This window comes from Cuculus canorus, chromosome 1, assembly GCF_017976375.1.
Source record: "Cuculus canorus isolate bCucCan1 chromosome 1, bCucCan1.pri, whole genome shotgun sequence".
Lineage (NCBI taxonomy): Eukaryota > Metazoa > Chordata > Aves > Cuculiformes > Cuculidae > Cuculus > Cuculus canorus.
The window spans coordinates 134,624,843-134,638,581 of record NC_071401.1 but is presented as its reverse complement, the minus strand read 5'-3'; the positions used below and the strand labels follow the sequence as shown (position 1 = coordinate 134,638,581).

Sequence of the window (13,739 nt, the reverse complement as noted above, 5' to 3'; positions counted from 1 at the left end):
AATGTGACAGAAGGAAATTTGTTCAGGCACAAGGCAGCAACCACAGCAGCAAGATGCAGACAGGAGGAGCAGAAAGCAGACTGCAGCCCATTGTTAGTTTCATCTACTGTAGGAGTTCAAGCATGGCTACCTAAAACAGAGCAAGAAAGAAAATGGACTCGGGCAGGGGAATGCCTCCTCAAAATGCCTGAGAATGATGTCTCGTTTGCAACTTAGATTTAAGGTTTGAAGACCCATTGCCAGTGATTCACAGCTGACTGCCCATTTGGATGTTGTTTTTAAGAGGCAAAAATAGCCATTGATTATGACCGTACACTACACAGACCCCTTTTGTGACACTAGGAGTCAGTCAGTATTGATTGCTGAACAAAGAGAAAAATAAATTGATGCCTAGTCTGCCTTCACTTCCCTGCTGGGTCGCGTAGGAGTGTTGTTCATCAGCCATTATGTTTTATGAGCTTGTTGGGAAGTAATGGAAAGATCTGAAATAAGAACAGATCTCTCTGCAATTCTCACCAGGCAATGCCTATTTCAGTCTTTGATAGGAGCTGACTTTTCCTATTACTTGTTTAAAGCTCTGAAACTATAAAGACAGCTGAACACCATCTCGCATGGCACTGTCTGTAGTTGGACAAGAGCAAGGCTCTGTCTTCTTGGAGCGTAACTGCCCATATTACCTAAGTGGATTGCTACTAGCTGAAAAAGGCAGTGATTTATTTTTGGCAGCCAGTCAGAACGTAGTTGTCTCTCTCTTCAAGCCTTTCAAACCTGTCAGCGACACAGAGAGTCACCAGTCAGACTGGTAGCATTTATATCACTTGCAACAGATATAAAATTAGCAGAGCACACTGTCAGATGATAAATGCTTTCTCTTAACAAGACAAACTGCTTACGTGAGAGTATTAGCAGATCACCACGCACTGTGCTGGGATGTAGATGAAGCTTCCTGCCTGTTTTACAGTAGGTGGCTGCTGTAGCATTAATGACACTCCGTGGGCCGTGCTCATCTCCTAACAAGCACTGCTGAGTGGCAAGCATGTTACCAGGTGTTACCAACTGAATTAATTACATCCCTGCTTTTTGTCTCCTCTAGCATGCTGTGTACCCTTAATGACAACTTGCATTTATACTGCAAAAGATGATTTAAATCAGATCTAACTGAGCTATTGATGTCACTACAGATAATCTATTTTCTGTCAGGCTGTCATCATCCATTTTCGTAATTACCAGCATCAGGAGTTTCACTTGTTTTCATTGATTGTACAAAGGCTACTTGCTTTGTAATCTGGGACTGCAAAAGTGTCCCTATCATCATAGAATTCAGCATCAAGGACAGCATGGGCAAATGCACTTTTTCTACAGCAGGGGGAAAGGGCACTTTTAATCTCTCTTTAAATCATTGTTTTGGGTGCAAATGTAGTTTCTTCTCAACATAGCCTTCAGTGGACAAGCAGCAGGTGAGTTTGGAAGTCACCAGTCTTCTCGGTAGCTTGTGGTGGGAGCAGCCCATCATGCAACCAGTGGAAGAGAGCTTCCTCTTTCTTTCTTTGAGGCAGTTTCTCAATAGAGGGAAAGGGCATCTGCACGAGATACATACAGCAGTGTCAGAGCTGTTTTAAGAAATGGTTAAAGCTCCTGGAGGGGTGTTGGTGATGTGGTACTTTGCTGCAGGCAGGATTTCTTCTTGCTGTGAAAAAATCTTGGTCTGTCTGGAAGAACTTAACTCAGTGTCCCAGCACTCACAAACTTCAGTTGTTCAATGAGAAAGAAAAAGCTCTCTGTTGCTGAACGATGAAAATTAGATGAAAATATGTAAATGCTATCAAAAAAGAGGAGCTCTCTTCTGATTCCTGTCTGCATTACATTGGTATGTGGAGCCTTTTCCATGCACACAAATAAATGGCAGGCAGGGGTATCCATTCCATTTTCTGTTTATTACGAAAGTGTTTTTAACAAAACTTTTATTACATGCTTCATTTTGAGCTTTGACATAGAAATCAAAGCTATTAATATACAGAGAAAAAAGGAAATGTATTTTCTTATAAGGTACATTTACAACAACATTTTCTACTACAAATCTGACAGTATTGTTAAAATTTTGGTAAAGCTTAGACAACTGTATTTTGTTTTCTAAGTATTAAATTTTGTACAGTTATTGACTATCTTTGCTCTAAACTACCATAGTACATTTCATATGGAAATAGCTGTTTGTACATAATTTACATTGATAATAAAGCTTAGAAGTCCCAGCAGCATCTACAAGTTCAACATGTCACTCTTGCCCAGTGGTTTACACAAAGCAAATTGATACAAAAACCAACGTTACACTCCAGGTATTTTCCCCCGAAATCAAGTCTACCAGAAATTCCTGCTTAACAGATGATGGACATGATCACAGTGAACTTTACGCATGTTGAACTACCACTGACCCCAGTGGCACTTTTGCCTAAAAAAGGCTCTATGATCCCATCCAGTGTGAGGTTTCATTACTTCCACTGCTACCTAGGCACACTGAGATACCATACCTTGCCTTGTCTTCATACTATATTTGGGCATAATCTTTTGAATTCCCTTTTATTTCTGAATTTTGTGTTGTTTCTTATCCTAACAATGAAAGAAGAACATGCACTAACTTTAAAATACATATTCTTTATATGTTACGAAGAATGGCAAGCACTTTAGAATGATACTTGAGAGTCAGTTCTGTGAAAATTAGCAGGTTAAATTGCCCTGGAAAACTCTTCCTATGACACCAGTGAGAATGCAGAAATAACAGCAACAGTAATATGGAAGGACTAATCTGACAACTGACCACATCCACTGCAGTCCTCCTGAAGTACCTTTTTAGTCACGGTGTAAAGTATCTGCTGCTGTCAATGCAAATGAACAGCCTTTCTAATGTATAAAACAATATTTACAAAATAACTTTAATTGAAAGAGTAACAAAAAAACCCTCTAAAAAGAGATATTTTCACAATCTTTAAAATAAAGTTTAATTGAGCAAAGCCACTTCTTTTTCTAGATACTGAGAAATTCAGCTAAAACTGAATTGCAGTTGTTTGTATCTCTTTAAACTTGTTATCTTGCTTTCTGAAAACACTGGTTTAAATTATTAGATCTAAAGGTACTTCTGTACATTTTACTCTTGTATATTACATATTAATTTCATAGGTTAAAAGCTTAGTGATGAAACAATAAATAAATGAAATAACAAACTGGAATTGTATATATTCAGATATTTAGATAACAGTTTTTTGACATTAAGAAGAGTTTATTTCCCAGTCTGTTTCTATTCAGATGAAAAATGTTATGATTAAACATGAGATTCCTCTTCGAATCCACGTCTGACAGTGAGGAATAAGTTTATATTACCATACAGAAATTTCCCTTCTTCCATAAATTCTTATGGGAGACAAAAGGATTTTTTATTCCCCCAAGTGCTTACAACAGTCTCTCATCCTAGAAAACTACTTCAGTACAGGCTCAAAGTATTGAGAGTCTATAGAACTCCTTCAGTTACTACCATTCCTATCAATCAGTGGTTATAAACTATGAAAAAAAATGCAACTACTTGAACTCATGACACAGGTGCAAGTAACTGTGTGTGTTGCTCATTCCCATCATTAGAAAAGAAAAAATCCAGACCCCTGAGGTGGCTGAGAAATTTGCCACTGGATTCAGTTGTTGAAGATTTCATTCCAGCTTCTTTTTTAAGAGCACTCAAAGGTATTTGGTGTCCAGATGTGGGAACTGTCGAAGAGAAGTTAGATTTTGCTGGCAAAGACCTGTCAACAGGTCCTGTGCAAGCGTCATACTGCTACTTTTGCTCCTGATGTCTGTGACTTGTTATCCGCAAGATTAAAACTGGGTTGTTTATAGATAAGACTGATAAATTTGAATATATTAGGCATGCTTGCAAAGGAGTAGGGGGTGCAGTTTGACCTTCCCCTTTGAATGTTTAATCCATGTAAGCACATTTCTTGTTCATATGGCATCATGCTTGCATTCTGCTTACAGACAGAGGACCTTAGGCAAGCTGTGCTCTTTCAAAACCAGCTGACAGTTCAGAATGCGGACTCTGAAAACTCCGTGGCCAAGCCTGCCTTTATTTATGCTAGTCTAAAACTATACTAAACTTAAACTAAACTAAACTAAACTTACTTTTAAGTAAGCTTATGCTAATATGAAGCTGATATGTAGGATCGTCAGTAGTAATAACACACTGTGATTTAACTTTATTCTATTGGAGAGGCACAGTATGGCAATCAATTTCTTTTGAAAAGGTGGTCTTTAGGTAAAAATTTAATATATGATAGAGGAAGGAAGGCAGGGCAAGAAAATGGGCTGAAAGAAGACTTCAGTGTCTTTAAATCCAGTTTCAGCAAGCTAAATCTTCAGGCAGAGTTAAGTATTGTTACTGATGGCACATATGCACACCTTGCAAAGCGCATAACTTAGGGCTCAATTAGCAACTTCTGATTGTTGCAGTCTCCTGGACTGCAGCAGATCTGCAGGCAGCGATTTGGTGGCCCACGAGAATGTTTAGGGATTATTCATGACCATCTAACTAAAAATAAGTGCAGTATTTAAAGCAGGAGGAGAAGCTTAAAATGGTAAGTGCTACAGGTGCAGCTTTTCAGCATACAGGCATTTGCAAATTGAAAAGAAAAAGCTCACTTTGTGATGTGCAATTGGGCAATCACAAGCAAACACTTCTTCAGCCTCCCTGTAATAAGACAGGTGTTGTTACACCTATTCTGCACACAACGTATAATTCTATAAGAACAGATGCCAGGCTGTACTTACTGAATGTAAGTACAGTAAACACTTACTGAATGTGTTTAAATATAATATTTCATATTCTGCAATGTATTGATTCATTTCTTGAAGCTAGTTTTCTTAAAGGCAGCCAGAATTCTCCTTGTATGGTTTTTGATTTCCAAACATGTCAAGTCTTCTCCGTAGAAGATGCTCCTTGTTGAACCCATTATTGTATAGTAGCAATATGTTTTCTGACTATGAAGACATTAACAAATGAAGAGCTGAGCTCACCCTCCACTTGGTAACTGCCAGTTGCTGTAACTATAAATCCAGTGTGAAAGTCAAAGCCTTTTTACTTTTTAGAGCTGATGTAAAAATCCTGTGCTGTTGTACAAATCAGCTGAAATCGGTTCAGACTCCTATATACCACTTGTCTTTACTTATTTCATTAGAAATTTACACATCCAAGGGTACTTCTATGCAGAGCTGCAAACATTCAAACCTGACTCATTTTCTAAATACACATGAAATCTCTATATACTTGGAAGCATTTCACTGTGTGCTTTTGAAGGCCAAATCATTCTCTTCCTTTCATTGCTTTCAGCAACACAAAAGTATGCTTTTGCTACAGAAGTTTCTGAGTGCCCTGTCCTGACTGTGGAGTCCATGCCCTGAGATGACTCCAGGGAATATGAGCTAATGCTCACCCTCAGATTGTCTGTCAGGATGAACTAGACAAAACCCTGTTTTCATCTAATATGCTTGTAAGTCAGGATGTGTTGCACCAGAGCTAAACGCAGCTAGTCCCTCCTGTATTCACCTCTCACAGCTGTACTCAGGTCCCACTAACGTTAGCCACAACTGGGACGTGTTTCTCTCATAGTTACTATCTGGTGCTGAATTCCCCACAGAGCTAAGAACCTGGAAAATGTTACAGCGCTGCCAGTGGTTTCTGGACTCATAAAGCAATTACTTTCAGCCCTGTTTCAGAGAGGAACAGGGCTTGTCCTGCATTTCACCAGTTTTGTACAGTTGCATTATGTCCAAATGTGTAGGTTGTTAAGCAAACATTTTAGCATAGATTTTACTAAAATCACTGCACCACATCAGGTTCCAAAGTTCACTTAGTGAAGTTTGAAATACTAAAGATTGCTGTAAATTGCTCAGCAAATAAGGAAGTTATTTTACTCCTTATCTTTCACATCTTTTCCTTCATAACTTCTAGTAGGATGGCTGCAGTCCTGACCCATTTTGGTAATTCTGGATAACCTATCAGACTTCGAAATACTGTTTGGCTGAAGTACTTTTTTTTTAGCTATATATTTATACATGACTGAGTACTTAAAAAATTTTTTGTTTTTCTAATGTTTAATTTTTTTCTACAAATTATTCCTGTTAAGGAAAAAATACCTGTAATGTGGTTTGTTTTTTTTTTTGTTCCAGGTATGTACTGAACCTAGCACTGGTGATATTTTCTCCTTCAAATATCCATCTTTAATAACCCACCATGAATATTTAATAAAAGTAGTTTCAACATCATCACAAAAAGTTAGGTTTAACAGCCTAAATAAAGGATGTTTTTTGAGATGTTACCTTTGGAAAAGAGCGTTAATATATAAATATATATCTATTAAAGAGAAAGCTCATCAAAGACCTTAGATCTATGATTTAAAAAAAAAATTGTTAGATACCAAATTGAAACTGTTCAGGCATAGAAAGAAAAAAAATCATATTCTTCAATAGAAAAGGAAAGAAGGCAAGCAAAAGTGCAAGATGGCTAAGTGGAAAAAAGCAGAATACTTAAGGTGTCTCTTAGAAATGGAATATTCAACCACTTGTAGGCAACAGAAACCAACTTTGTAAGTTTAAATAGTACTTGCTGAAAGACAAAAAGAAGCGTGAGAAGTTACCCACTCTCAACATATGTCTTTGAGAGCGTCCAAGGGTGTGTTAAACTACAGGGTAGAGGTGCAAAAAAATGCAGCAGTGAAGCAAAACTGTAAGTCAGTCTTTTCCTGAAAGGATGCTGGTGTAGTAGTTAATTTCTCCTCATAATAAACTTGTAGAGCCGGAAGGGAAAATGATTTACAAGAGGAAGTGACTTAAAAATAAAGAGGCTGAAATACTAATAAAAAGAAAAGCTACTCTCTCAATGAAATTAGCTCCTGTGCCAAGAAACAGCAGGAAACATAGGATCTTACCCACATCATCTTAACCCACCAGCACCTGTCACTCTGTGAGGAAGACATGACCATGGGGCTAACGCTCCTTTGCAAACCGTACACTCCCCACGATTGGTGGGCACTGTGGTTGCAAATTCATGACAAAAGGGAGCACCAAGTCTCTGAAGACTGCATGGCCTGCCCCCCAACTCATCTGCAAAACTGTGTCCTGGTCACCCCCTCACCCCCAGTAGAGTCTGGGCCTCTGACACAAGTATGTTCCCAGCATTTTGGAGACAGCAGGTCCAACAAAAGTTCCTCCTTGGGGAGCTCCTCTTCCATGTATTGTCCTCAGGGCTAACTTTGTTGGTCTGCATGTGAGGGGTGCTCAGGGAAGAGGCAGTAGCCCTCAAGTAGAATTGACAAACATCTGGAGAACTCATTTAATCATCTAAGCAAAGTTAAAAATAGATATGAGTAAATAGCGCATGTGGCAGTAAAGATTTAAGTATGAATAATATTTACAGTAACTACAGATACCATTACTAATGTACCCACAAATAGAAGTATATGTTTATATATTTATATATTGTACTTAATGAGATGCTCTATTAACAGAAAGAAAAACAAACCTACTACTCTCCTTGTTGTTCTTTTCTCACCTACTCTATTGTAAATGCCTTCAAAGGGACCAACTAGTGTTTGGAAAATCAGAGCTAAATCTGTTTCTATGAAGCAACTGACAGTGGCAAACCTCAGAAGAAGTTTAGAAGAGAACAGACAAAAACATTAGGATATCAGGGCATGGGACTCAATCTCAACGAATTAATAAAACAAAATTATATATATTTTTTTTAAATTCCTTTTTTCCCCTTTGAATTCTTCCAAATTCAAGAGGTTCCACTAAGCCACAAATGAGAACAAAAGCTAGATTGCTTTGTTTTCTTCTAAAGATTCAAATATAAAATTCAAGTGCAATTCAAATTCCAAATATTATTTATACCATATACTTCTTTCTGCAACAGAACTTATCTGCAGGTAGTTTAATCAGATTTGAATAGATGCCTTCTTTGCTTTGACAAAAGTTATTTTTCATGAAAAATAAGAAGCTAGAAAGAATAATTTCTACATAATGTGATTTCAAATGGAAAGTGAACATACACTAGTGCAGACACAAAGTTGTATCTTCAACTAGATGCATTCAGGGATGCACAGGGCTTTTTGCTAGTAAAAACTCCCAATCAGATCATTGGCTTTTAACGATTATAAAACGTTATAAGTATTCTTCAATATACAAATTGAACATCAGGACTGCATAAAAAGAGCCTTCAAATTAGCAAATGCTTCTACTATGGAGGAAAGACAATATTTGACAGGAATGCAAAGTAACCCAAAATTGAATACTGCTAGACTATTTGTACGGTCGTAGAAATCTGGAAACTTTTGATCGCAGTAGCTTTATAAATGATCTTGGAAACATCTCTTTTGACTCTTGTGCTGTGTACTTGAAATAGTTTTGTGGGTGTGCCAGTACATCAAAGAGGGCTTTAATCAGTTTCTTGTCCTATGGGAGACAACATATATATTAGATAAAAATAGTGTTTGAATTTAGTTTCTGCACAGCTTTCAAAATTAATGAACAACCATTTTTTTTTCTTTGCAAAACTTGATTCTGGGAAAAGCAGTATAAGGAAACTACTCCATGTTGCTGTGGACTTCTACATTGATTAATCTTTCTACTGTGCCGGACATTTTTTTTTGCAATTAGCATTCTTGGGAGGTCCTGAACTGGGAGGCCAGCAGCTGGATTAACCACAAACTAGCTGCAGAATTTAGCCATTGGAACTGCAAACAACCTCTGACTGCCCTTCCAGCCTGTTTCATGCTGTTGTCCAGGGCCTTCTCACCATGAACTAGAGAGAATGTTGATCTTCAGTGAGGCTGATCTCTTTAAAGACATTATTTTGCACCTTTGTAAAGCCTCAATTCAGAGCCCCAACTGACCCTGTGTCTGACTGTATATACACTGGACTTAAGACCCAAGCCACCTCAGGTCTAGTGAGAGAATACTGGCAGGGCTGGGGCAGGATTGGCCTGGGAGGCTGGCTATTAATCAGTTCCTATTCTTCCAAACTGTCTGATGACAAGCCGGCAATGTGCACTCGCAGCCCAGAATGCCAGCCGTATTGTGGGCTGCATCAAAAGAATTGTGGCCAGCAGGTCGAGGGAGGTGATTCTGCCCTTCTATCCCTCCTCTCTTGTGAGACCTCATCTAGAGTACTGTGTCCAGTTCTGGAATCCTCAACATAAGAAGGATATGGAATTGTTGGAATGGGTCCAGAGAAGGGCTACAAAGATGATCGGAGGGCAGGAGCACTTCCCATATGAGGACAGGCTGAGAGAGTTGGCGTTGTTCAGTCTAGAGAAGAGAAGGCTCCAAGGAGACTTTATAGCAACTTTCCAGTACCTGAAGGTGCCCTACAAGAAGGCTGGTGAGGGACTGTTTACAAAGGCTTGTAGTGATAGGACGAGGGGCAATGGGGTGCAGAGGGGCAGATTTAGACTAGACATAAGGAGGAATTTCTTCACCATGAGAGTGGTGAGGCACTGGCACAGGTTGCCCAAGGAAGTTGTAGATGTCTTATCCCTGGAGGTGTTCAAGGCCAGGTTGGATGGTGCCTTGCGCAGCCTGGTCTAGTGGGAGGTGTCACTGCCCATGGAACTGGATGATCTTTAAGGTCTCTTCTGACCCAAAGTATTCTATGATTCTATGGTTCTATGATTCTACGATTCAAACTGTACATTTACAAGACTAAATTTGCCTTCTTAATAGCCTCTTTTCAGATTTCATTAGTTAGCTGCTAAGGGTGGCAGGCCAGCAACTTTCCTCCACCATTCTCTTTAATGCCTTGCTTGTGGCTTTGGAAAATCATTTATAGCGCTACATTATGGCCATGTCTCGTTGAGGCAGGATAGTGATTTAGGTAAATAATTTTCTTAATGCACAGGAAATTCTAACTTACTGACTCATTTAATGACAGACTGAGGCTGAAGAACAACAGGTTCTTCATTCTTGTTTGACTAATTTTGTTAAAATGCAATCATGTTAACATACATTTCATTTAGTTCCTGATTCAGCAAAGGATGTACACATGTGCTCAGTCCAGCTGAGCTACCAATCTTGTGTTGCTCCAAATACCAGCACAAACCTCAGAAGATGGAGAATTTAATTTGGGTTCACACTTGAGGTTTAAAGATTATGACCCTATTGGAGTAAAAAGAACTATCTTGGGAAAATACTCAGCAAAAGGAATTCCTGGTTAGCCTCACGTAAAGTAGAATTTTCTGACCTTTAGAATTTCTTGATGATTTTCCGATGCATATAACCGTCCATCTCGAACAATATCTTCTATTAGCTGTTGGTAATCCTCTGAAAAATAAAGATCAGTTGAATGACTCTTTGTGACATGTTTTGGGAGGATAAAAACCAGACATTAGCTCTTCAAGACAGAGCTGAGAAATTTAGTATCCAGTTAATTATTGACTGTCTCTCAAGCTGCTGCAGTCTAATCTAATCACATTAGAATTCTGTACTGTTTTAGAATAGTAATTTTGAATTATCTACACAAATACCAACTTAGCCCCTTAGTTAGAAAACTATTCCCCTTCAAATAATAACACTTTATTATCTGCTATTCCTCTATTATTAATAATAATATTTTAATATCTGCATTCTGGAGATGAAGAAACAGGGCTAGGGATATGAGATAATTGTCAAAGGTTACACGTAAAGCCAGCAGTACAACCAGGAATAGATCCTAACATTTTGCCCTGAGGATAGCTCTCATTTTGACTCCTGAATGACCACCTTAATACACATTTCCTTATCATTCATGAAATTGCACCGGTGTTTGGGAAAGAGAAGGACTAACAACTGCCAAAGGTATCACAGAAAAGTCTTTGTTTTGTTAAAACAGAAATCACCCTGAAATTCAAAATATACAGTTTATTGCATAACTTATATGACAAGCCAGTCTGTTTTAAAATGTGGATTTGAGAAATGTGGATAATGAAAGGATATTTCTTTTTGCATTGTTTTTCTCTGTTGGATTTGAGATTTTATTAATTTATAACTTTCAAAATTATTGTGGATTACTAGTAGAACTTGATGAAGCGGCTTCCTAAAATGCAGAGCAATTAATGGTAGTCTCATTATTCATATGATAAATGTCAATTAAAAGGAGTCTTTTTGAATTCAGTGAGATAAGGATTACGTTTAAAGAATTCCGTGTAACTTCCTGTGCATCCTTAAAGTACTAGAAAATGTAATAAAAATAAAATTAGGTATCATTTCAAAGTCTTTGCAAATGATTTTTTGGTAATTCACTGGACTAAAATGAGTCACATCAATCTTTTCCTCATTCTGCTCTCCCTGTAATCAGTGCGAGAGAGATTCTAAAAGACAATTTTCTATAATTCAGATAGAACACAAAGATGGAAAAAAAAATCCCATTCTCACCATCATAAGTCACATAGGGGACCTGAAATCCTTTGCCACTGTTTCCTTCATTTGACTTGAACTGAATCCAGAGCTTCCTTGATCTTGAGGTAAATGCAATAGGTCTCTCATAAGTCTGACATGTTTCATATGTAGTAATTGAAGTTGGAGAAGCTAGAAAGGAGATTATATAAAGAACTGTTCTTACAAAATAACTTTTTGCACCCTTCCTGATTGAGAGGTCAGAAATGTCAAACTGACAAAGACACTTCTCAGCTGATGTATTCCTGAGAGCAGAAGGTTTTTGTGATAGAAGGGATGTAGTCTTTTTCTGTCTGTAAGGAGAAGTAAGTTTTTCCACAAGAGCAATGGAAACCTTTGTCTCACAGCAAGAAGCTTAAGTAGACAGCAAGGTACCACAGGTAATTATTGACATTTATAAAATTACTGTCAGTATTATTTATTTTGTGTATACTACTTTAGCATTGAATTCCGGGGTTCCTATGTGGTGAGCCCAGGTAGGTAAGAACAAGTCAGCTGCAACCCTGACAGATGTGGTAATCAGCTCCTTACATGCTCATTCTGGGGAGTTATCTGACAGCAATAAACCACTTAGAAGAATGCAATAGCCTGGTATAGTGATTCTGACCAGAAGATCATTGCACATTGAGTTAGTGATCCACAGAACGGTTAACCTCGGTATGGCCAGGCTTGTGCTGTGCTGCACATCCAGCATTGCCTTCAGGCCTGTGTTGTGCTGCACATATCCCACGGCTGCAGGATGACCTCAGCCAGCTCATTGTAACAAAAGGAACTTGCAAGCTGCTCCCACTTGGTACCAGTGATTAGGCTACTGTGTGACCCTGTCTTTATCTAGAAGTGCAACTAGAAATGCTCATGAGAACATTGTTTCTATTTGACAGTACAAATGATAAATACAATTGTTTCCTTGTAAGAAAATCCTACAATAGCTCAAAAGATGGAAAGGGAAAAATCTCATCTATGGACAGGGTCTGCCCAGCATGCCGATGAGAGGCCCATTCAATGCTACATCACCTACCGTTACCAGTATCTAAAGGGATGTAGATTATCTATATTATTCTCTCCTTATAATGACAGAAACAGAGCTAAAAGCCGACAACCAGAAAGACTCCCATTTGCCCCTAGTGTTAAGTCAAAGATGGAGGTTGCAGGATGTCTTCAAATCAGTATGAGTGTATCATAGGGTTCCTCTAAGCTGAAATGAATTTCAAACAAAAGGAAAAAAAAACTTTCTTAACTAGTTAAAAAAAACCCACTCCATAGCCACCGGGTAATTAGGGACAACAATAAGTGTAACCTAAAATCTAACTTGCTAGGGCTGATTCACCTTTCGCCGATGTCAGCAAAAGGCATCTTATGAATTGAATGGGGTTTGGATTCTTGAAGTACAAAAAATGTGGATCTAACTAACTCTGGAACTGCTGTCTGTTTTTCCACAGTAACATTAGCAGCTGACCTTACATGAAAGATGGTAAATATTCATAAGATCTACTCTCATGATGCCAAACATACAGTGATCACAAAGCACAGCTCTGAAAACCTGCCTTCATTTTCCATTGGTGCTGTTCTGGTACTGTTATTGGCACTGAGGTGGAAGTCAGACTTGACCCTGATGTGACAGGCTTTACTCACTATTGGAACCACAGTGTGGGATCAGAATGACAAGTGATCTATGTTGCTACACTAAATGCTTTGCTTCAAAAAAAACCTCATATCTGGACAGATACAATTTCTTTCTATCTATAGTGAGCAGTTTTCTTCTTCAGATATATAAAGATGTCAACACAAACCCTCAAGGACCAAAAACTGTGAAAACTGTTTCAGCAAATAAATTACACTGTTTCAGCAAAAGGATGCTGTTTTAAATAAAGCTCCATATAAGCAATTGCCTTGCAGGTTTGGTGTTTCTTTGAGAGGTAGCAACAGATCATCAGAAGCTGGATGCCTACACAGGACTGAAGAAGGAATGCACCTCATCGGTGTCTTAACTTCTGAAGCTGTTGAATTAACTTCATAATTGAAGACACAACACACTCCCTACTCCACATAAAATTGGGAAAACTTTGACTTTCTTGAGTGTGTCAGGTACACCAGCCTGCATCACTGCCCAGATTCAGCAATAACTACAGCACATAGGCATTTCCAAAGAATAAGTGAGAGCACAGTTTGTACAGATGGCATGAGAGTGCTCTCCCAATACAACTTAGCATAGCTTTGTGTCCCACGTTATAACTGCGCCACACAGAAGCCCATTTACTGCTTTGTGATTCAGCCAA

General features: G+C 38.4%; 1 protein-coding gene across 5 annotated transcripts in view; it reads right to left on the bottom strand.

The window, feature by feature from the left end:
* Positions 1 to 1,929: 1,929 nt before the first annotated feature.
* The window catches only part of SCUBE1 (signal peptide, CUB domain and EGF like domain containing 1), a 205,502-nt gene continuing 193,692 nt past the window's right edge, over positions 1,930 to 13,739 (bottom strand). For all 5 annotated transcript variants that reach the window (XM_054053837.1, XM_054053816.1, XM_054053822.1 and 2 more), the window contains 3 exons: positions 11,443 to 11,595; positions 10,274 to 10,353; positions 1,930 to 8,487 (listed from right to left, as the gene is read on the bottom strand). In XM_054053837.1, the coding sequence (XP_053909812.1) occupies positions 8,335 to 8,487; positions 10,274 to 10,353; positions 11,443 to 11,595 (386 nt within the window). In that variant the 3' untranslated portion in view covers positions 1,930 to 8,334. The remainder of the gene's footprint in view (positions 8,488 to 10,273; positions 10,354 to 11,442; positions 11,596 to 13,739) is intronic.